This window comes from Perna viridis, chromosome 8 (assembly GCF_037379345.1).
Source record: "Perna viridis isolate PV_CMFRI_1.1 ecotype Kerala chromosome 8, ASM3737934v1, whole genome shotgun sequence".
NCBI classification, from domain to species: domain Eukaryota; kingdom Metazoa; phylum Mollusca; class Bivalvia; order Mytilida; family Mytilidae; genus Perna; species Perna viridis.
This window is the reverse complement of record NC_142452.1, coordinates 8,855,281-8,879,633: the sequence shown is the minus strand read 5'-3', so window position 1 is coordinate 8,879,633 and position 24,353 is coordinate 8,855,281. Positions and strand designations below refer to the sequence as shown.

General features: G+C 30.9%; 1 protein-coding gene across 15 annotated transcripts in view; it reads left to right on the top strand.

The window, feature by feature from the left end:
- LOC148609204 (vinculin-like) overlaps positions 1–21,636 on the top strand; it is a 48,184-nt gene extending 26,548 nt beyond the window's left edge. For 5 of the 15 annotated variants that reach the window (XM_088540828.1, XM_088540835.1, XM_088540837.1 and 2 more), the window contains 8 exons: positions 1,983–2,030; positions 2,846–2,956; positions 6,433–6,545; positions 7,380–7,495; positions 10,180–10,303; positions 12,515–12,605; positions 13,658–13,696; positions 19,265–21,636. In XM_088540828.1, coding sequence (XP_088396954.1) covers positions 1,983–2,030; positions 2,846–2,956; positions 6,433–6,545; positions 7,380–7,495; positions 10,180–10,303; positions 12,515–12,605; positions 13,658–13,696; positions 19,265–19,440 — 818 coding nt within the window. In that variant the 3' untranslated portion in view covers positions 19,441–21,636. Of the gene's footprint in view, positions 1–1,982; positions 2,031–2,845; positions 2,957–6,432; positions 6,546–7,379; positions 7,496–10,179; positions 10,304–12,514; positions 12,606–13,657; positions 13,697–15,163; positions 15,176–19,264 lie in introns of all 15 variants that reach the window. The other 10 variants (XM_088540840.1, XM_088540836.1, XM_088540838.1 and 7 more) reach the window with 5 other exon arrangements.
- The last annotated feature ends 2,717 nt before the right edge of the window (positions 21,637–24,353 follow it).

Below are 24,353 nucleotides of genomic sequence, written 5' to 3'. Positions count from 1 at the left end.
GAAGATCGATAGCTCTGATCTAATTATTTTTCGCCATTATTTCTAAAGATTCCCGACAGGACATACATGTGGGTAAAAAATACTTTAATCTTGGTAAAAAAAATAACAATAACAGATACACAGGTAAGCACATGTTTTGTTTTCATTTCATTTCATCTATTTCTTGATTAGTTTTCAAATGAATAATGACCATATTTGAGCCTTATTATATCACAATACGTAAATTACAAAAGGATCCTTGCGTTATTTTCGAATTTTTTTCTTATAAGGTTTGAGTCTGTTGGTCTTCCTTGCTGTTGAATAACCACTTCGCTTTGCTATCAGATTTGTTACTAAAGAAGCAACCCTTACAGCATATGCACGGATTAAGGTCACCAAAAGTCACATGCATACGAAGTTATCTAGGTCGATTTTTTGTCTTGCAAGACAATAAATATATAGACACCTATTTCATGTATTTAATGCATTTTATGTGTGGATATCAAATGAAATTATACAGGAAAAGTACAAATTAGTAGACATAATTTAAAGTTAAGATATATTTCAACAGAAAAAAAAAATTACGAATTTGACAGCTAATGCAGTTTTAAGATTTTTAGTTATTGGTTACTTACATTTTGACTTGGAATATCTTAAACTTTGTTTTAATTTTTCAGTACCTTCACCTTTTTATCCATTCCACTACAATGCACTATGTATCAGTCTATTTTTAGTCAGTAAAATAATATACAGTTTCATTCTTGTATAAAATCTATCAAGATTGCATTTTTTAAAAACATTTTAAATTTGGTTTTGACTTCCTTTTAAATGCTTTAATTGACATTAGAAAGTTATTGAGTCACTATTTGATAAGACCTGACCATATTATTAAAGAAGTTTAAAAAAATCACTCCATATCTTTTTTTTATCTGTGTTTGTGATTTTATGTTGTTCAGATCCTATGATTTGTTGTTGTCTGCATGTTTGTGTTTGTTTAGAGTAGTTTTCTTCTATTTATTATTCTTTCCTTTACAATACTGAATTGTTATTCAAATATTTTCAGGCATGGTTTTGTTAAAAAACAAATTCATGTTTCAGCTTTAAAATGTATCCTGTATAAAATCAACACTTCATTGTACACTAAATATTTGTTTATGTCTAGAATTTTTATTCTTGATATTTTGAATGACAAAGTAAGGTGTTAGAAATATTTTTAGGAAGAATATTCACTATTTACTATAGCAAATCGGATTTTGATTGATGTTAGCCTTGATTAGAAATGCTTAAGGCTTTCAGAATTCTACTTCGTGTGAAATATATTTTGTTATTCTTGAATTATTTCCATTTACCACATAATTCACTGTTACGTACATTCATATTATTTTTCATGTTAAATTTTGAATAAGATGTATTGTGTTTGGTAATTACATTTTGAACCCTTTGATAGAAACATTATAGACAGACAGTACAATTGTTTCTCTGTTATTCACCAAATGAGGAAGAATCATATTGGTGCTTACCTAAGTTGGATTTTTTTTCCATATCATCAAAGTTTAAACTGTATTTTGCTTTCAAATTTAAAAAATCTCATTAAATTGTAGTATACAGTGATTTCTGAATATACATTATTTATCTTTAAATAGAAGAATATAACTATATTATGAGATATAACATACAATAGCCTTGAGCATATTTCAAGTGTATTTTTGTTTAATATATCAAGTTTATGATATGTCTTTACATATGTAGTGGGTAATCTCTTTTCTAAAAAACATGCTGTTAACTTTCCTTGGCAGATTATTTTTTCCCTATTCCTTTGATTGCAACAGCGTCAATTAAAAGTTCTAACTGTATTTCAGTACCTCATCTATCAAATATTAGGAATACTAGAATTATTTTTTGTCATGAGAAGTGATAAAATTTTATATATTGTTGTACAGGAGAGATGATTCGTGTGGATAACATCTTCATTCATGTTTTAATGCTCTCATTTCTTCACACAGTTCCAGATCAGTTTGCCGACAGCCATTATGCTATGGTCCCACCAGAAGGTATTATCTCCCCTTAATAAACACCTGAACAGATTTTAATTTAGGATGAGCTGCCTTTTTAATTATTATTTAGTTGGATCATATTTGCAGCAGTTTTTGTTTCATCACCATCATATCACGCATGTTCATCCAAATTAATTTGTAGGATATTTCATTAGCTGTTAATGCTTAGAGTTTTATGCTTTTTTTATTTTGATCATTTTAATTTCTGTTTTTACTTTTATGCATGATTTTTTAACCAAAAGCAAATTAGAAATGATTAGGTAGATCAAATGGATATTACTATGTACACAGTAATACTACAAATAATAATTGGCATATTTTAGAATATAAATTAATAAAAACACAGCATTATTCCCCACTTGTAAATATATGTATAATAGATATCTTGTACATGTAAGATGGCTTTGTATATTGTTTTCTTAGAGCTTTATTTAAATGTAAGCTGTAGATACAATTGTAATAAGTAGTATTATAATTACAACATTAATTTTGTAGTAAATATATGTTTATGTCATATTTGATTCATGTTTTAAATAATGTTCAGTAATTAATATTGCACAAAAATGTGTTTTTATCACACAAAGATGTATGTATATATAATGTACGATTAAGACATTAGATTGTAGAAACTGTGAAAATATCATTGTTTGTGGTTGACATATTCATTTTTGGACTAAGTTTTTGTTTGAAGTTGTAATGAATGAGAATGAAATCCAGTACAAAGAATGATACTTTCACAGTTGGCTTTTTATGTGAAGTTTATAGCACTCTGTCTTTGTTTGTTATGTGTGTATTGTCTATTTATGTTACAGCAACTTTGAAGCAGGAGAAGGGATATGAAGGGCAACATGCTGCCCCTCCAATCCCCCCACCACCAGTTCCCCCTCCCCCAAGGGATCCATATTATGGCTACTATGATCATGGTAGATATGAACTTTTTTTAGAGTTCAGAAATCTTGTGCATCTTGGGCCAAAGAAAAATATGTGTAAAGGCTAACATTAATAGAAAAATTACAGGTGTTTCATAGTCAGTTAATTAGATGCTTTTTCATGAGTCTCTTTTTCAGTTTGATAATATTATGCTTAAAAATTTAATGATTTTTTACCCACCTTCTCTAAGTATAAGAATTATTGTTATTGTTAAAATGAGGAATTTTATATTTGACATTGCTAAATAAATAAACGTACTTATCTAATCTGAATTAATTTAATGGAAAGAACTAAAACATATCTCTATGACATTGTATTGCTTGGTATCATATTGTTATAGTGTTCATTTAGTCACTTTGATAACAAACTTTTTTATTTTTAAATCTTAAAAACTGGCATAATGGTGGTGTTAAAAAACTCAAGAAATGTCAAGTTAGCCTGAACACAAAAATATCCAAGGCTGAACCTGTGGATTTTCCCTTTGTTTTGATTTGGGAAGTGCATCCAAGTTTTAACTAACAAACTGATTATTAACACGGAGTTCTCAAATTGAAGAAATTTTAATTGATAATTACTGATAATTGATAATTACTGGTAATTGGAAAGAGTTAAAGATCAAATATATGATGACAAGTGCTGAAGAGCGACCAGATTATTTAGAAATTAGATCTTCAAACATTCATAAATCTTGACACTAGTGATTATATTTTAGTTATTTACGATAGCCAATTGATTGTGCATTCTATTTATTATATAAATTTTCCATAATATATTTCAATTTTTTAAATGAATGTTAAATTTTGCAATCAGCAGATTGATGTGTGTGTTGTGACATTTTGGCCAGAGAAAGTCTGAGAGTGAAATTATAAAATTTACAATGTATATCACATGGGAATTATTCAAATTTGTTACACGGAACATTGAATAAGTAACTGCTATCTTTATTCATTGTAATTATATAATTTCCCTCACATATATTGTATATTTTGAATAATGAACAAACATTAGATATTCATGAATTTCAAATTAAGATTTGAACAGGTGAAATTAGATTTTTCTGCATAAGTTTTATTACAAAATTCAGATTTTAACAGGTTATTTCATTGTAATGAAGAGGTGAAATTCAACTGGTGCCTCCTCTTATTGAAAACCCTGGATATTTTGAACAAATTATTTCAGACTGAGACTTTATCTGAAGGGTTAATATGTATGTTAATTTCTGGTCAAGGGGTAAGAGAACTTTACCCTTGTATTTTTTTAAATATCAAATTCAGAGAAAGAAATTGAAATTCTCGATCCTACTCCTGATTGGGTTTGTTAGTCTCATTCTAGTTTCATTTTCCTTTACAGAATTTCCAATGTAGAACGTATTGAAATCTGATGACCGATCTGCATCTTATTGTTTACTTCCAGGTTCTCAAAATGCTGCATTACAATGCAAAATTTTCTACTTTGTGCTTTTCTGTACATTTTTATGATGTAAAACTGGATATTGTGTAATTTTTAATCGGTATTTTCACACAAAAAATATGTTTTGTTTTTAATACTAAACTCAACACTTTCTAAATGACAAATCTCCATGCATTTGAATGGTAGACTAGGACCCAGTCTTGTAAAACAACAGTCATGTGACGAGAGTTACATATTCTATAGTAAATGGTGGAAGGATGATTAAATGTTGAGTGAATGTCATTTTGTATTATGATAGTGATGTATCAGATGAGCCCAATAGAGTTGGCATGGTATTATGAAGTCAATATCTAAAACAAAATGTCATTTATTCCTTTTATTGGTAATTTAACTGTAATGTGCAATTTTAGTTTTTTAGTTTTTAAGTGTTGCTAAATTTAACCTTAAAGATAAAGAAAATTCTATGATTTTTGTTTATTGTGGGACCATTGGTTTGAAATGCAGCCCATTCAATTTTACCTAGTACATCAAGGGTTAGTGTAATGTGTTTTAGCAATGGAAGTCATTTCCTGTATGAAGCATTAAGACATAGCGAAAACTTAAAAAAAAAATACTAAAATGATGGAAAGCATGTGTTTAGAACTGCTAGTAAAAAAACTATACTACTTGTTCAACCCTTCATTAAACACATAAAAACTTCTCTATTTCATGGGTAAGCTATCATGTGAAGGTTCAGAATAAATAGATGGGACGACAGTGTTCTCCCCAGGCTCTTAAAAAGCTGCTTTTTGCAGCACTGTCCAGTTTGAGCACTGCACATTGACATAAGTACTGTGCTATCTTGCTAACAGTGCTGTGCTTTAAAGTTTGATAAAAATCAATATGACAGGAAACATATTTGCCTGAGGACATTAACAGCATCCTATAAGGTCAACCGATAGCAGTAAACACACAGGTCTGTTGATCACTGCATAGGTGTCTGAAGCCAGTCATATTTATAATATTGCCGACAAGATTTTTAATCAAGTCACCCCTTCTTGGTCACAAATTAATTTTTCTGGAGGTAAAAAGTACATGGAATATGAAGTGGCACCTCAGGACCCATTAATTTCATATTACACATTGAATACAGTACTATCCAAAATCCTTGGGATAAGACTGGATAATAAAAGGATTAATATGATTTTTTTTTAAAGTAATTATGTAAATTTTATATCTAATTAGAGAAGTTTTTATGTAAAGTATTGCATGTGTATTTGATTTTTACATTAATATCATTTTTTTGGGGGTTTTTTTTGGTATTTTGTTTGTGTTTTTGTTTTTGGTTTTTTTTTTCAAATCTTAATTCCATTTGTTATTTTCCTTTTAAAGATGTTTTTTTTTAATACTTTATTTTTATGAATGACATTTTTTTGTTTTGTTTCAGTTGCTGTGTGGCGGAAGTTTTGAATCATTTTTTTTTTCTTTGAATTGCCTGAAATGTTATATGACAATGTGAAATACAGATTTTGTTTGAGTGATATTGTTATATTTTTGGAGGAGTTATTTTGAATATAAATTAACATTATCATGTTATTGGCCCTGCATATCACCAATTTTCTCCCTCAATCTCCCATTCCCTGTGATCTGATAGTATTCCCAATTAATATCCTTAACACATCTATATGTTGATAAATGATATGATTGTAATTCATTGTTCATGTTTTATACTTTAAGGTGTCATAATGACATTGAATAACCGCTAACTGTATACATGGAATGAGAACAATCTAAATATAGAAGTACTGTAGTATGTTATTTTTTTTCTGTTTTTGAGAGAATCCACTTTGCAATTGTTAAAAGTTAGTTAACCTTGAAGTAACAGTTGATTTGAAACGCTTTTATTAAGTTCAGTTTGTCCCCATTAAGGTACACTTCTTGAAAATTTTTCTTTGAATTTATTGTACGAATATATTACATTAGTATAAATAGTAATATTTCAGAGAAGTAAGCCTACAATACTAACCTCATCCACACATAAGTTTGTTCAGATATATTACACATGCAGTAATATTTACAGAGGGACCACCAAGGCCTCCCCTGCCACATGAGACAGCCCCAGCCAGACCACCACCCCCTGACACAGATGATGAAGAGGACTTCCCTGTTCCACAGGCTAATCAACCTATTATGGTAGGTCCATCAAATAATAGAATAATTAATTGGTAAGTGTTAATAACCATCACGAGTGACGAAGAATGCCTAGTTTTAATGAGTGCGGAACTTTTTCCACACACAAGTTCAATCTTAATGTGTTTCTAGCATAAGTAATAATGTTATGTTTATTCAATATAACCAATTGATTATCCTATGTAATATAAAGATTTTCTCCGTTATTGGATGCTTTTTTCAACATAAATTTTAAATTTTGTGGACGGCAGATTGATATTCATGTTGTGACCTTTTGTGATGTTTTAGCATGAGGTAGAGAATGAAATTAGCAAATTTATTTCACATTGTGAATTGTCATAAATTTTTAATCAGGGAAAATCACTGCTATCAATATAATAATTCACAAGCATTGTCCAGGCATCACTCAAGACAACAGTACTGTTAACAGTACATACTGTTTTCAACAATTTATTTTACATATCAGTGATAAAGGTCAAGAAAATATCTCAAGTAGGACCATCAACTAACTGTCTTAGCCTACATAGCCTGTGGTTAAATTTTGACAATCAAATCCAAATCAACAAATAAGCTGAGCACAGCCTTCTACATACATGTAATAGTGTTATAAGTTGTAGTTATTATATATTGTAATGATGGTACATTTTAAGTAGTGTTTTCAAAAGGAAATAGTCTTTCAATACAATGCCAATTTTTAGTATCTTGTTATTTGGTAATTTTTAGTCTTTTCTTTGTAGAAAATAGTAATTTTTGCAGTATGCACATGATATCATCAAGTTGTTTAATGTGCAACTGACTGCTGTTTTGACCTCTCATATACAAATGTTAATGTTGTAGATGGCAGCTCATGCTCTGCATATGGAAACCAAACAGTGGTCCAGTAAAGACAATGAAATTATTGCTGCTGCAAAGAGAATGGCATTGCTGATGGCAAAACTCAGTCAGCTTGTCAGGTAAGCCCAATAGTTTAGATTTTTATATCATTAGATAACAGCAATATTTTAATATCTACAATAAATTAAATACTGAAAAATATTTGATTGTAGCAAGTTACATAGTTGTTCATTTAACTACCTAAGAATTTCATCAGTGGAAGAACAAGTCTAGTTCCTGTGGTTAACTGTGTTACCCCTTGTGTAATGGTTGATTTAAGTTGCACATTTAAATCTAAATTACATGTAACAGGGGTCCACTTTCTTTATTACGCCTTGCAGCTTAAGAAGTTATGAAGAATTATTTTATCCTTCAAAAGCTAAGGTCCCTACTGAAATAAATCTGAAGTGAAACTATGAAAGTATCAGATGTCAGAAAGAGGATTTAGAAAGGAGAATTGCATATCAAACTACTGAACATATACATGTATAAAAACTATTTTACAAATAGATTAGAATTAATTATTGAAATATAAATGCTTTATTCTGATAAACCAAAGTATCAGCAAAGGTATACAGACTGTATGGTAAAAACAATTACATACAAAGACTGTAGTTATTTCTCTAGAAGAATTTAAATTGTTGGCATTTTTTAATGGGGAATCGATTTTTTGGTTATGGTATTTTAAATTTTGGGTTTCCGTGTACTATCCTATGTTTGAAAAATAATTAAGGGGGGATTACAATAAAAAAAGAAAAAAATTGGTACTCACCAACATGTAACAGTTATTTTGTGGCAGGGATATTTTTTATGTGGATATGATAAATTGCAGATACCATATGACCATTTCATGTGATATTGTGTTACATTGATTTGTATTTCAGAATTTTACAAGGGTAAATGTGGTATAATTGTATATACTATTAACGTATCTGTCTTGTTTATGTACAATTTTATAAATCAATTAGACAACAATGATGGGGAAGGTATAAAAATCTAATCCTGAACACTATATACTGCCCACTTTAAACCAAGGGAGTGGGTATTATGTGATACTCTTCAAAAAATTGCTTGTCCATCTGGCTATGCCAATGGTTTCCAGATGAATTTCAGTTTGATCAGATCATTTATACACATTATGCAGAAGTTAAGGCCATTTTATGTTGTTTTACCCCCATAAATTTTTTGATGAATTGGAATCTTTCTTTGAATTGTATAGAACTGTGAAAGTTGTTCCTAGGCTATGTTATGATTTGTAATTTATCATGTGTCTGTGTATATTAAATACAACACAATGTGGGAGGGTATCATTTAATGTCCTATTAGATGCCCCGTTTTTTTTAAATTGTGACTATTGTAGATGGGGTCTTTGAAATTTTGCCTGTATAGATGTTAGTTCATTCTTTATTATTACTACTGAAGTATTAGGATGTCTTTTCATTTAGAAATCCATATTTATTTACTGTATTTTCAGATGGGAAGAGTAAATATTAAATTATGAATGTTACTATATGTTCTATCTTTTCATCATACATATCTCATCTTTCTTATTTATAGCTGTGAAACTCATATATACATTACTGAAAAGAGGAATCCATATTCATATCAAAGCCAACTGTATTTCTATCGGTAAAAAAGAGGAGAACCTTTAGTCCAAACCTGTGTTACCTCATTAAATCCTTTGTTTTAATGATACAAAAATACAAAAACCATTTTATGATTGTAAAGGCTATGTGTCAAAGTTGTTTCTTTTTAGCTTTTTTTACTGAAATACTCTATAAGGTTCTTTTGCGTTAATCCTATAACCAATAAATGACCCATCACACTGGTCCTTTCCTTTGATCACGTCACATTTACTGTTTTAAAGCATGCATTGACTGCCAATTTCAACCTTCTTATGTCATATTTCTGGTTAAAAACATCTTTAATTGTCTGTATACCAATTTTAGCTAGACTTAGCATTTATTATAAAGTAAAGAAATAATGCTTAGCTTTACTGTGACTGGCAAGTGTATTGATAAATCTTATCATGAATGATGTTAAATGCCATTAATATGTCTTAAGCTACTTTCAAACTGTTCTCTGCATGACTTATGAACTCAATTATACTAAATTTTTTTAAAATGTTAGTTAATCATTTAATTAGACAAATTTGTTCTAAACCAACAAATGATCGGCTTTTAAGTTTTATGGATGCAGAAATAATGTTTTACTGTGAAAATCCTTTGCAAGCATTTGTGTATTATTAAACATTATATGACTTGATATTCCCCAAATTACCAGTCAATATTTGTTCTATTATACTAAATAATAAACAAAACTAGAATTTTCAGTAAAGTAATAAGTTATGTCCCGTGCATATAAATATTGGATTAATGTATCATTGATTTTATGTAACCTAAAAAGTCCACAAGAGCCAAACCTGGCTGCAATAGATAAGTCCTGTTGTTAAATGTGTTATTTTCTGGACATCCTATATAGCTAAACAGATTAAGAGAAAAAAAACAGCAAAATGTGATAACAACACTATTCCATCACCAACATTTAAAAAAATCATTACTGGTAATTATAGCAGTCAAGAAAATTTGGATTAAGTGGAAAAAATTTACAGTTGTTTTATGGGAGGAAGCAATACTGTAGTATTATAGGACAGTGGATAAAATATGCCTTTCTTATACTGTCTTGTCTTTACACATTCAAATGATTGTATATTTCTAAATTATATTTTTCATTTGGAAAATTTTTATCTTTGATGTCTTTATAGAGGAGAAGGTGGAACAAAGAAAGATCTGATAGCTACAGCTAAACAGATTGCTGAATCTTCCTCTGAGGTAGCTAAACTAGCACAGAAGCTGGCTGCTGAGTGCACTGATAAGAAAATGAGGACAGTAAGTAATTAGAGGAAGGCTATTTGTAATACTGGTAAAAGGGATGAAGTGTCAGCAACATCACATATATACCGGTTAATAATAATAATATGAATTTTTTATTTCCAGAGGGTTATGCAGTTACTTTAGATGCTAATCTTCCCGGAGACCCTCACAAGCTATAACTACTGAAAACACACACAATTATGCTCTGAATAGCTCAAAAATGTTTGGTCAGAAATGATATATTTCAGAAATGACACACAGTTTGGAAGTGATAGTTTGAACTTTTAACACAGACACACAGTTTGTCACTATTGTGTTATAGGAAGTCTCACGTCTTCCTATTGATCAAAACATCAGTAATATAACAATGTAGTGGCACATTATCAACAAACTTGAATGTTTAATTAGTACAAATATCTCTGTCACTTGTAGGCAATGCCTACAATCATAATACCTAAAGGATGAATAGACAGATAGATAGATTGATAGATATAGAAAGAAAACAAGTTATTAATAAGTCCCCGACACTTCGTGTTCGAGGACCTAACAAGTTATTAATTTACTCCCCGAACACGAAGTGTCTTGGACTTATTGTTTTTGTACGTTTTTTTTACTGATGAACTTGTCGGCATGTTTTCTCAGAAACTACTGGAGGGAAAAAAACAAAACTTTCTCAGAAGTTGGGCCTCTCCCCACAGATGTGCATGCAACCAAAAAAAATTGAAATGAGTGGCACTTTGGCAAGAAAGGGGATAGGTCATAATTTAGGACATAGTGGATATCTGGGAAACCTAGGTGGCCAGGAAATTGGTGTGGTAATAGAGTTTGATAAGCTCTACAATATTATGCAAAAAAAAGTGAAACGATGTATTTTGTGTTGTCATGGTAACAAAAAATGATGTCAGTTTTTTTATGTAGGAAGAATGACGAGATATCTTCACCAAACGTCAGGGCTACATAAAACAGTCTAAATGTGATTGAATGCATATTTTGGATTATTTTAGATACCCACCATTTTAAAATGTCCTCCATCCAAAATAAGGTGCCACCTTGGAAAATTGTGTAAATGTCATTAGAATTTTATGAAACTTGATATTCAGGCTTAAAATTGTATGCTAAATTTAACATTTTGGGAATGTTAACACATAGATGATCACTTCACAAAAAGTGGTGCTTCAATCGAAAAGAGGCATAGGTCATATTATAGGACATGGTGATATCTCTTAAATGTATTTAGTTATCAACTTGAAACTTGGTGTTGTGGTAGTGTTTGATGATCTCTATAATATAAGAAGCGAACTGATATTTCATGTGTTACCATGGTAACAAACAAAATGAAAATTTGGTTGATTTTTGTGATTTTTCAAATGCTTTTCCTTTATGTAGGAAAAGTTGCTTGAGATATCTTCACCAAACTTAAAGGATATATAAAACCATCCAAGTGTGAATAAGTTTCATATTTTGGATTATTGTACATGGCTGCCATCTAAAATAATTTGCCCCACTGGAAAACAGTGTAAATTTCATCCAAATTTTATGAAACTTGGTATATAGGCTTGAAATTGTACACTGAATTAAATTTTTGGATTCTGTGATCATTTGCAGAATGTGAGGGGACTTGTATGTGACTTGCTTGCAAGCACAACTTTTAAATTTTAGAAATTGAGTAAAAAAAATATGTGTATTACTTTCCTTTTTAAGGATGTTTGCTGCTCTATTTAAGAATGGCAAGGATTTCATAGGGTTGTAAAATCTTTTAAGATCTTTAATGCAAGAATAGTATAGATAGAAAACAATTATAAATAGGTAGTTTTTGAAATATAAGCATTTGAAATTTTGACGGTAAAAGGATTTTTCAAGATTTTCCATAGGTTTTATCTATTGAAAACACTGAAAAACTAAAAAAAAATCTGACAAAAATGGCTGAACATCTTTACAAGTGTTTAGGTGTCTTGCTAAAGGGTTAGGTTAGTATGATACCAATGGTAAGACAAAATTATTAAGCCTCTCAGTCCTGATGCCATGCGTAACCCTGATACTTTAGTAAGGTTTAGTTAAACAGGCAAATTTAAATGCTTTGTAATACTGCCTTGCTATTGCTGAAAAAAATTAAATCATGCCTATTCTTCTTATCATTGAATGTTTTCCATTGGTGTTAAAATTAGTGAAAACAGTGAGGTTCAGTTGCCTATGTTATGACTTATAAAGCATATGTTTAACTTACAGAATCTACTGCAAGTCTGTGAGAGAATTCCTACTATTGGTACACAGCTGAAGATCTTATCAACAGTTAAAGCCACCATGCTTGGAGCCCAAGGTACAACTACTAACATTATGTTCAGATTTTAACTTCTAATAATTTCTTTGATATCAATCTTTAATCTAACATGCCTTTATTCTTGAAAGAGTTTAACTTGATCTTATTGAAGGTGATTTAACAATTTTTGAATTTTCAGTCATTTAATAATGCTATTCATTTGTTTTCTCATAGATGATGTTCCTATAAATCTAAATTTACCAGGTGAAATTACCTTTTTCCTAATCTAGACACCAGGAAAAAAACAGACTTCACATTGTATATTCACAGAGGTTATACACTAGTATTTATGCAGATGATTAATTTAAGTTGAGAAACAGAAGTTAATTTCAAAGTCTTAGATAAGAAACTTTATACCACTACTAATGTCAATATCAGGCACATTTGTAAAATACATGTATTGATTTCATGCAACCTGTCAAAAAAAGTCAAATTCAGCAATGTTGGATGGAAAACTAAACTGAGTATAAGCAGAGTTTGATTTGTGCATGGCCAAAATAACAGAAAGGAGTATAAAGGAATTAACAAATACCAACAGTTAAAACTGCAGTCTTTAAGGTTAATATTTCAGTTCACAGGCCTAGAATATCATTGTACAAACCTTTACAAAGAAATTGTTGGCTTGTAGAAGCTAATTTATCAGGCCCACTACCACTTGAACAAGCCCCTGGCTTTATTATGAAGACCGGAGATTTATATTTAATTAACAATTACCTAAGACAAGTATCACTTCTGTAACAAGTAAATTCAGGAAATATTGATGAGAAAATAAAGATACTGTACTGTGAGTTATGCACATGCCATATTTCATATTTCTTTTATGAAAAGAGGTGTAAATTAATAGTAATTAATTTTTGCACCTTAAATTAAAAAAAATTAGCAAGGTTTTAATTTCAATCTCCTGCTAACCTCATGAAAAGTACCCTCTGTAGGACAAACAATTAAAGCCAAGAATCCATGAGAAAAATGTAAGCATAATGTGTGGAACAAACTGAGGAAAACTTGGTGAATGAACAAAAAGATAACATATGTTTTTGTTTATGACTAAATAGAGCCAGTACCTGCCCCTGATGGAAGCGAGATAGCGTGTGGTAATTCAGCATGGGATGACACATGAATTGTAGTTTTGAACTAATCCAATTTTACCCTGATTTTCTTAGTGACAAATAATGATAGAATTTTTCCAAAGAATGCAGTTTGTCATGTATGTGCCCACCCTTTTTCCATGCATTTCAAACTTACATGTGAACTTAACCTGTAGACCTAAAGCACTTACAATAGTGTGTCAGGAGAGTTATCTGCTCCACACTTTGTAGTGATTTTTTTTATTTTTCACTCATATGCTCTGTCTTGTGTATGGAGACAAAAAGTGAGCACTTAATGTCCGTCTGTCCCATAGTCTGTTATTTGTGTGAAGTTCATAGGATGTTTCAACTTGAATTTACAAGACAATTAAATAATAGCTTTTATAGATAATAACAGGCTGATAGATGTGTAAATCTTGTTCATAAATATTTATTGTTATCAAGCTTTTAAGTAGTACTCCAGCTAAGAATCATGCAAAATGTGATTCATGGGTAAAAAGGCAACATATTTTTATTTTTGATATTTTGTTTAATATGCTTTAGTAAACAAAAATTAACATTTGGTTTCTCATATAACCTGTGCTCATAGGAGATAAAAATTGTATAGAATACACTGTAGAATTCGAAAGTAAGGGAGATAACTTGGTAAATGACACTCAAATACAATAGAATCTACTGGATTTTCAATGTTGATTAACTCCTAAGAGCAGGCGGATTTGAATGAATAATTATACACTTCATAGTATAGACCCATAAACAACTTAATTACAAAAATAAAAATATGTAGCCTTTTTTGGAGTGTATCACATTTTCCAGACTTTGCATGATTCTTACAAAGACAGCTACTTAATGGTTTACACTGTTCGATTATATTGGTTGGGATGTTGCTTTTGGCTTTGATGGTGTAAGGATGATTTAGTTAACAATGGAAGGCCTTATTTAGCATGAAAAACTGCTTAGGTGTTAATTTATTATGTGGAATAGCATAACTGTACTTGCTATCTGCAAATCATATATGTTCAAACAGGATTATTTTTCTTAACCTTAACATGAAAGTTGGGAATCTCTGTGGAAGATCTCCCCGTGCAGGTCCGAGTGTTAAAAGAATAGGCCTTTAGCAGTGCTAAGCTTGTCGTAAAAGGCGACTAAATAGTGCTCAGAACTCTAGCAGGGGGCTAGACCGACCCTACCGACCTCTCCCTATTTCCAGTGGCAATCAAAATTGTCGACCCCATTGTCCTTGTGTCCCATCCCTTTTTCATTTCATCATCATTTCATGTTCATTTTATCATCAATTTCATGTTCATCATCTGAATATAGCTGAAATATTGCTGTTAGGACGTTAAACCCCAACAAACAAACAAAACTGTGGAAGATCATGATTTTATTATTATTTTTTACACTTGTATCAAATTTTAATGTTGAATGAGTAACAGGAAACATAACATCAAATACAAAATGTTTATTCTGCAGACGGTGACATATGTATGATCATTTTAATTATCCTCACTGAATGCTTCTTGGCTGATAACTTAATGAAGACATTTTACATATGCATGATATTTACTGGAGCTGCCTCCAAATGATTATTTACTCTTGAACTGTTAATATGAATTGATGCTTATCAATGACTCATGTCAAGTGCTTCTGACAGTGCATGAACTTGTCTGCATAAGTTGAACTGACTGAAAGGTACTTTGAAATTTCTAATTGCAATTTACTATTACTTCTAGTGTCAGAAAAAAAAAATATTTTAAGTTCATTTTGCAGCGAGTAATATAGTAATCTTCAGGAAATATAGGTGGGGATACACTTGATGAACTTTCTTTAGTAGATAACCAGACATTTGACACATTTTCTACCAGACTTGGGTTACAATACCTATAAAATGGTAGAGAGTTTCATTGTAATTGTCCAGATACTACCTAAGATATTTCATCGGGAAATGGTCTTTCTGTCAATGCAAGACCAAGCTAACTATAATGCTCATCATAATGAAATGACATGATGATCTATTATAAGGCTTTCAGAGTTTATTTCTTCTCAGTTTTGTCTATTTTTGTAAAGAAAAAGACATGCAATCTTTTACACTTGTTCCATTTTTTTTTCCAATAACTGTTTTTATCACCCACTTATTTCTATCTAAGCTACCTCTTCTCCTTGGTAACATTAACCTGTCTCAGTCAGTTCTTCTTTGTTATGGGATATGACATTTGCTTTAAATGATTAATTACTAATACTGCTTTTTTATTATTTTTATTTCTGCCTGCTTCTGTAACCTGTTGCCATGGAAACAGAATCCAGTAAGTTTTAACACTCAGTGTACTCTTGAATTGCAATTGTACTTATTTTCACTGAAGACTGTAACACAAATCTTTTATATGTTTTAAAAACATGCCACACAGGCAAATTATTTACACAGAATTTTCTCATGACTTCTACTGAATCAGAATAAATTTTGTGACCTAGTTCATATGAAATTTAGCCTTTTTGTGAGAATCCCATTAACTTAATTAATTGTATATGAAGCTGGTTTCAAATGAATTTCATTAGAACAATAGTAGCCTGTATAAAGTAGAAAAAAAGAACAATTTTAGCCCTCATACAACCCAAACCTTAATCTTGTTAGCTTGAAACTTTATATATAGTGAACATAAGTACAATTAAATCAGTTTATATAACTGGTTTCATTGGAAGCCATAAATGGATGTGGGAGACCACTTTCTGGAATGGTTGTATGTTATCTGTTATAAATGTTCAAATCTACAACTGTAATTACCATTAAAGGTTTCAGTCTCTTGATGGAGATAGGAATGTCCATCCATCAATAAGTCATAGGATAACTCTAAAATGGTTTGATTTTTATGATTTTTATGCCCCTTGTGTTAGGCTATACTGTTGTCCATACATGTGTAAAGCATGGTTTTTTTAAGTATGCAGATCTAACATGTCTGTGCATCAATTTACTTGCATTTGTAGCTTATTAAAAAAGTTATTGATTAGTTCCTGTGCAATTTCTGTAGAGGTGGGTTCATCAAAAGTTTCATCCAGCTCCTGACATATCATTTTTATGACAGTGGCTCCTCGTCCACACATTTGTGGATGGGGAGCCTCTTCAGACTAATTGTTCACACATCAGGTTTGCGTCAATAACATAAGGAATCAGGACGAAAATGCCTGAAGTGGTACAGAAATACTGTCAAACTTAACCGCAAATGTACGACTATTAATGAGTTTGCAAACTGTGATCACATTTATTAAACTGGACAGTTTTCTGTTCATGTAATATATATGTCGAGCTGCATATTTGATAGTGGAAGCGAGCCACATGCTTAAACTGAAAATGGACAGATTTTATGTTGGTCAGACAAAAAACTAGTCACCGAAGTTATAATGTCTGGTGTTAAAGTCAATGCATCATACACGTCTTTACTAGATGTTTCAAAAATTTGAAATAAAGTCTTGGACGAAAATGTAAAATATTCCATGTACAAAAGAGCACTTTAACGGTGCTGATGCATGGAATTCTCGTTACTTTTGTTTAAAATTGTCTTTCAAGTTTGTTAAATGTGTATTTTGTCTTGATTCTAAATGGTTTTTAATCAATATTTGTTACATCAGGTACGATTTAATAACTTTTGTAGTATTTGTATCATTTTTTATTTGTATTTATATACAATTTTTATATATTTATATAAAATGAATTTCTCCCAATTTCCACATAACGTAAATGAAGCATTTCCATCAGAACTCTGTGTATTATTGACTCAAACCGAATGTGTGGACGATAAGCCTGAAGAGGCTCATAGTCCTCGAATGTGTGGACAAGCAGCCACTGCCTATTTTTATAAAGTAATTGAGGGAGTAAAAGACACAAAGTCCTTTTATTTTGTAGGTCATTGTTGTTTTTGATTATTTTTTATAATAACTACTGTTAGAAGAAGAGTACCCTTTCTTCTTATATATATTTTAGGCAAATATTCAAATATTTATTCATTCAGTGATGCTCAGAATCCTTAGATGTGCAGACTTATAATAGAGCCGTATATGTCCATCCCTTCATTTTTTTATACAAATTTCTGCACAAAATAGTGAGTTATGTCCGTCTGTCTGTCCATCCCCTAATTGTTTGCAGATGATAACTTTAGAAGATATTGACAAATCTTTTTCAAACTTTGTATATTTCTTGAACATCATAAAATACAGAGCAAGTTTGAATTTCAGCTTGATCCATGTGGTGGGATATCATTTAATGTCCCATTAGATGCCTTATTTTTGTTTTTGATGTTCATAAAAAACTAATATTGATCTTTACAACAAGTTGTACATTATTACCAGCATTTTATTTGAATATATAGGAAGATTTATCATTAATAGCATGTGTAATATATAGAAAGATTTATCATCAAGAGCATGTGTAATGCAGCATAATTCCTTTGGGGTACATGTATGACTTAGAAGTGATTCAGTTTAATTACTGACACATGTTTAAATTCAATTGAAGAGTTCTACTAGTTATATAATTATCGATAAGCAGTTTTTTTGTATCAGCATGATATCAGTAACTTTATGATTCTGCATGTATTCATCGTATGAATACAAATTAGTAGGTTTACATGTGTTCTTGAAACCTTTATAGCAATTCTTGAAAAGGGGCTTTCTGTTCATAGAGACGATTAATGCCTTATCCCACAATATTTAGGAGGTAGACCTGGGATAAGGGACATAAATCTTGAAATCAGTGATTTGTTTGCATCAAAAGCCTATCAAGCTTTCATTTGAAATAGAATGAAATAAATCCAAGTTACATTGAGGCTTACATGAGATTGATGTAAAATGCTTTAAACAAATGTTTCGATGATTTGTAAGAGTTATGTCCCTTACTCTAGTTCTACCTCCTTAAATGAAATGTCAAATTGTTGAAGTAAAACTTGACCTTGTGTTACAAAGTGTTGACACTAGAATGTTTTGGAATAAAATGTTTTCAAGATTTTGCAATATTAGACAAGATTGTCAATACAAAAATGATTTAGGGAAGGGATGTTTTAGATTCTTTGGGAGAAACAACAGAAGAAAATCATTTTTATATAGAACTGATGAATTACCTCTGTAAACATTTCCCTTTGAAGGTGTTACTGTACTTCCTAATGAATGTGTTTTTAGGCCCAAAATTGGTGGTTGCTAAGGAATGGTCGTTGCTATGGTTACAGTGAAAACATTTTATCATTGGCATGTGTAACTGTATACAAACATAGAATTTGCTGCTGATTTAAGGGTATATGATAAAGTCATAAATATATTCATACAAAAATAGAGTGCTCTTTGCAATTAATTATGAGATGCAAAAAATCAAGTAATTATTAATTTAATACTTAAAAAATAATTTTAGAATATAACATTTTTTTTTTTTTTTTTTTTTTTTTTTTTTTTTTTTTTTTTTTTTTTTTTTTTAATTTGATGTTGAAAACAGTTTTATCAATACATGTGATTGGGTTTTATCAGTAATTTGGTGAGTTTGTATATGATAACCATTTGAATTTAAACTAATATATGAATTAACAATGCTTCTAACAGGTTCTGAGGAGGATCAAGAAGCCACAGAAATGTTGGTAGGAAATGCACAAAACCTGATGCAGGCTGTCAAAGAAACCGTTCGAGCTGCCGAAGCTGCATCTATCAAGATCCGTGTCGACTCTGGCTACCAAATACGTTGGCATCGTAGAAGACCATGGTACACAACTGCCTCATAAAGATGAAGATTTTAGGACTTTATAATTCTTTAAATGGAGCATAGAAGATCACATATGAAAAATTTTTATATCTTTTTTTAATCATAGAACACATGTTTTTACATGTATATTAAACTCTGTATGAAATGGTAAAATTTACAATAAAGTAGAAGAATTGTCATAAAACAGAGTTATCTATGTTCATTGAATGAAATTGTTTGGCTGTTTAGAATAGATCTTTAACTGTTTGGCTTTGATAGAAATTTTTGTTCGCTTTTGATGAAATCATTGAATATTCATGACTATCAATTGGCATAAAATGTCATAAAATTGTAGTAAATACTTGATTAAAGTGTGATGAAGAGCACGTGTTCTCAATATAATTTATATGTTTACTTAATGTTATGCATGATACATATATTTTTTATTTATTCACAATTAGTCATGCCCTTCACAATCATAGATTCATCTTTGTATGGAAATTTTGTATGTCTTGTGTGATCATATTAAATTGCTTTAATGAAAAGTTTCTTTCAATTTTTTTTTTTTAAGTTTAAAGAATGAATTTAAATCATGAAATTCCAATGACTGTAAGGATTAGTTGTTTGAGCTAGTGCTAAAGTTGCTTACTTGGATAAAGTTGCTTGCTTGATAGTGCATTTAACAGTGTGTACTTATGGCTTTAAATAAATAAATGAATGAAATCAGCATTTTTTCTATTCCCATTTAGTCTGCTACAAAACTTTCAGCTGAAATTAAATATTTTGAAACAAAGAACATTGTGTTAGTATTTTTGTACCTTTGTAAATTATTTTTGATGTTCAATGTCACTTCATGTGGTAGAATTTTGAGTTTAACATTTCTTTTAGATATAAGAGTGTTTCCATTTATCATGTTAAGTTTTTTACATGGAGAGTTTTTGATTTTTTAAGTTGGGAGATTTGATAGAAGTTTTTTTTTTTTTTTTTGAAACAATGGTGCTATGTATATAGAAAAGAAGTTTATGCAAAATGTGTAACAATTAACTCAAAGTAAAGTCACTAAAATCACTTTTTTAAAGGCAGTTTTGTTTTCCAAATGAATTGATATATGATAAGAATGAGAAGTATGAAGCATATTTTATTTCAGAAAGATATTATGTATTTATGATTCAGAGACCTTATTCATTGCATATATTTTTTGACAGAAGAAAAATCACATACACCAAATTTTCCTTGTGTTTTGTATTGGTATATAATATTTTATTAAGTGAAAGGTTTTGTTTTAGTTTATATACGAGTTGTTATTAGTTCTTGTCTTATTTAATTATTAGCTTGTTTTGGTTTTATAAGTTTTTTTTTTGTAACATTAATAGTGACTGTAGGAACAATTGATCTGATGTCAAAATGTATGTCCATATTCTGATCATAAATTAAAAACAAAACAAAACACAATAATGTTCCTTGTAATGAATTGTATTATCAGTTATCTATATCATTTCTTAATATCCCATGATATAGTAATGCCCTTGTATAGTGAAATAATCTGTCATTAAAACACTAGAGAAAATTGGTCTAAAATTCATCAATTCCTTCCTAAGAAGTTCAGCATTCTGGAATTTTAGTTCCAATATTAGCTAACTTGATTGAATGTTGTATTTTTGTATCAGACACTTATTGTCATTGTTCAGTTGCTAGCTTAGGCAATATTTTATAACTTTACTTGGAAAATGGTGCAATGTTAAATGTAAACAAGACTAAACATATCCACTGCAATATTTTTATATAACAAACTGTCTTAGAGTTAATCCCTTGACTGTATTAATCTATTGTATGATGGCTTTTTGGTGATTTAAATAATTTTTTTAGTTTGAAACAACACTACTCAATGCTTAATACATAATGGGGTTGCATGTGTGCTTTTTCTTAACTGATGCTTGAAATTTTACTTTATAATTGATAAAATAAATTTCTTCTTTAGGAAACTTTTCTACTCCATCAAACTAATTGTAAGACTATCAAAAACTTATGCAAATTATCTTGATTTTTTAAGTGCATTGTTCTTTTGCCCCAAAAATATACTCCATGAATGTTCCTATAAGAATATTTAATTTTAGGTATATTATTAGGACATACAAACAGTAGTCTTTCACTTATTTTTATCCTATTGTTAGTTGATATTAGCTATTGCCTTATTTGTATAATATACAACTTTACAATAAAAAAAGATATATACATACTTATTTTGTTATTTGTTATATAAAAAAAAACAGAATTTGTTCAAGCCTATTGATTGTGACTACTTCGCTGTCAAGGCCCCTAGTGATGGTAATTATTTGTACAACAGTGTATCATATTTTATTTCTAGTAAGTATTTTTTTTTCAAACAAGGAAACGCAGGGCTTGAGAGGGGTACTTGAAAATTCTTACATCGGGGATAGAAATATTGAGGTGTTAGTACCTCATTATATGATACTATCCGTCTATTATCTGTCTTGTCAAATCTTTTAGTTAATGATTTGTTGTTCATGAATGTCTTGGCTTCTAGGTCCGAGGTAAAAAAGACACCCTACATTTCCTATATGACCATGTTTCCTCCAATGACCAGCAGAAATCCCTAGCACTTCAGAATGATTATATTCGAATTCATCAAACATCCTTCATTTTTATTAAGTTACTACAAGTTTAGAATTTTATAAAGTTAGTGCTGTTTTGATTTCAAATTAAGTACATGTCTTGAATATTTACATGTAGCGATCAAAAATGATACAGGTTAAGGATTTAAATACCCGTGAGATTCACTTGAATTACATTTGTAATTGTGTCTTTAGTGTGTGATAAAATAGGAAAACAAAAAGTTAAAGCAAATGTTTCAGCATCATGTAATTGTTTAATCTGACAATCTGACATGGCACAATGTGAATTTCAGGCAGCAGACGATTTATGGTTAAATTCCATTCAATTTGGGTTTCCCAAAACTACCATCTTTTGATATGTTGATGTGTATAATTTATGGTTTAATATGTGAAAAAAAATACGTCTGTTTACTAGTGTATATATATACTAGGAAGTCAGTGACCTCCCTCCACCCTGATTTCTACTGTCTACGCGTGTACATGTGTGTATCCAATTTTAATATTTTCTCGGCAACTATAGCTCACAGCTGCGGTTTGTTAATAGTTTGCTCAAAGCTATGGTTACATCAACCAATCTTCCTTGTTTGCCTAGAACGGCATGAATTTTAAGCGATAATACCAGACAGCTACATTTTTCAATAGTTAGTTGTCTCGATTTTCCAATCCTAGGCCCACTATTTCACTTTTTGCTATTGTTTTCAGGTGACAACAGGCATTCAAGTTTGTTGAGATGTGTGGTTTGCGTCGAACTCTATATTCGTGCGGATCAATAAACTGCACCCTGTTATTTATGAAGCAATGTCCGATGATAGCATGATTACAAATCACATGGTCACTATTTTCTCGCTAATACCGATGAGGTCGATAGATTGCGATGTAAACAATCAGCAGTTGAATTTGAAGCTTCCTTAATGTGTCAAAATTTCCACTGGTCATCTACTGTATGATCCATCATTGGTAAGCCGATTCAATATGTGTATCCATCGGTGAACGAAGATCTCCGGTCATACATGATGACCCTGCATTCGGAATTAAGTGGACTAGTGATGATTTAGATTTGATACATGGGTTCCGTTTTGAAATAAATCACTTCGCTATAATGGTTTGACAAGACAGAGGAGCGACACCATGTATTCAAATATCTTTATCGACGCTGAAACCGTATTAGAATCGCAGAAAAATAGCAAAATTTTAGACGGTACAAACATTGATAATGATTCTTTTTCTGTCTCAAACGACGATGAATCAAGGCAGACAGTTCTGGAAAACCATATCTGTGATGACTCGATTGAAACTACCCAAGATGCGACTTAGGTGAACAGGCTTTCCACCAGGATTCTTCTCTTCGTTCTTATGATGTAGGGGATATTTTAGGCAGTACAACTCTAAGATAAACAAAAAATTATATACCTGAAAAGTCATTTTTCTCATGAATATTATGACGGCTTTAAACCCGTTTTAGTTAATCGCCCGTTTACTAACTCGTCCAAAGCAACGAGAAAAGACGGTGCATTTCAGAGCCATGAAAATTGTCTATATCAGAAAGATGCTGTTTTGTTAGGGTCTCAATTTCTGGACAAGTTTTTGAATAAAAACGAGCATTCTGTGCAAAATTTCAGGTAGAAACGAACAGAACTATGATTATGGCTAAATGAATTTGAAATTCCCCCTGTTTTGAAGGACCGAAAATTTTGCCTTTCCCTTTTTTTTTGGGGGGGGGGGGTTGGATCCGCCCCTGTCTTAATTGTCATGACAGCAATTTACACATGTTTTTGCAGAAATGAGCAAATGATAACATGGAGCCCATCCTCCCCACTTTTTACAAAATTTCTGGATCCCTCTCCCTTCTGGGTCCGCCCTGCGTCTCTGCAATTGGAAGTCTTTATTCAGTGAATGAATCCAAATTGTTCGTTAGAATAATAACAGTATTAATATCTATATCTATCTATCTATCTATCTATCTATCTATATATATATACGTCTCAGAATGTGACGACTCTATTCGCTACACTGCTCCATCGGATCAGGGAAGATAATGTAAACGTTTAGAAAGGTCTGAAAATTTTTTTTGGTCGTTCCCTCCGCGGGACTCGAACTCGTACCGCTGTGATATCTATGGCAACATCGCCTGCGCAGTCCAGCGCCCTAGACAACTAGGCTATATAAAAAATATAGCTTTCGCTGACCGGGTCATACCTCCTCGTAGGATTAATCTAGGGCTGTAACTTAGGACACGGTGTATGGTAGTACGGAACAATTCATTCAGGTGTTATTGTGAGGATAGAGGATCAAATTAATGATGCATGTCACAACAAATCAA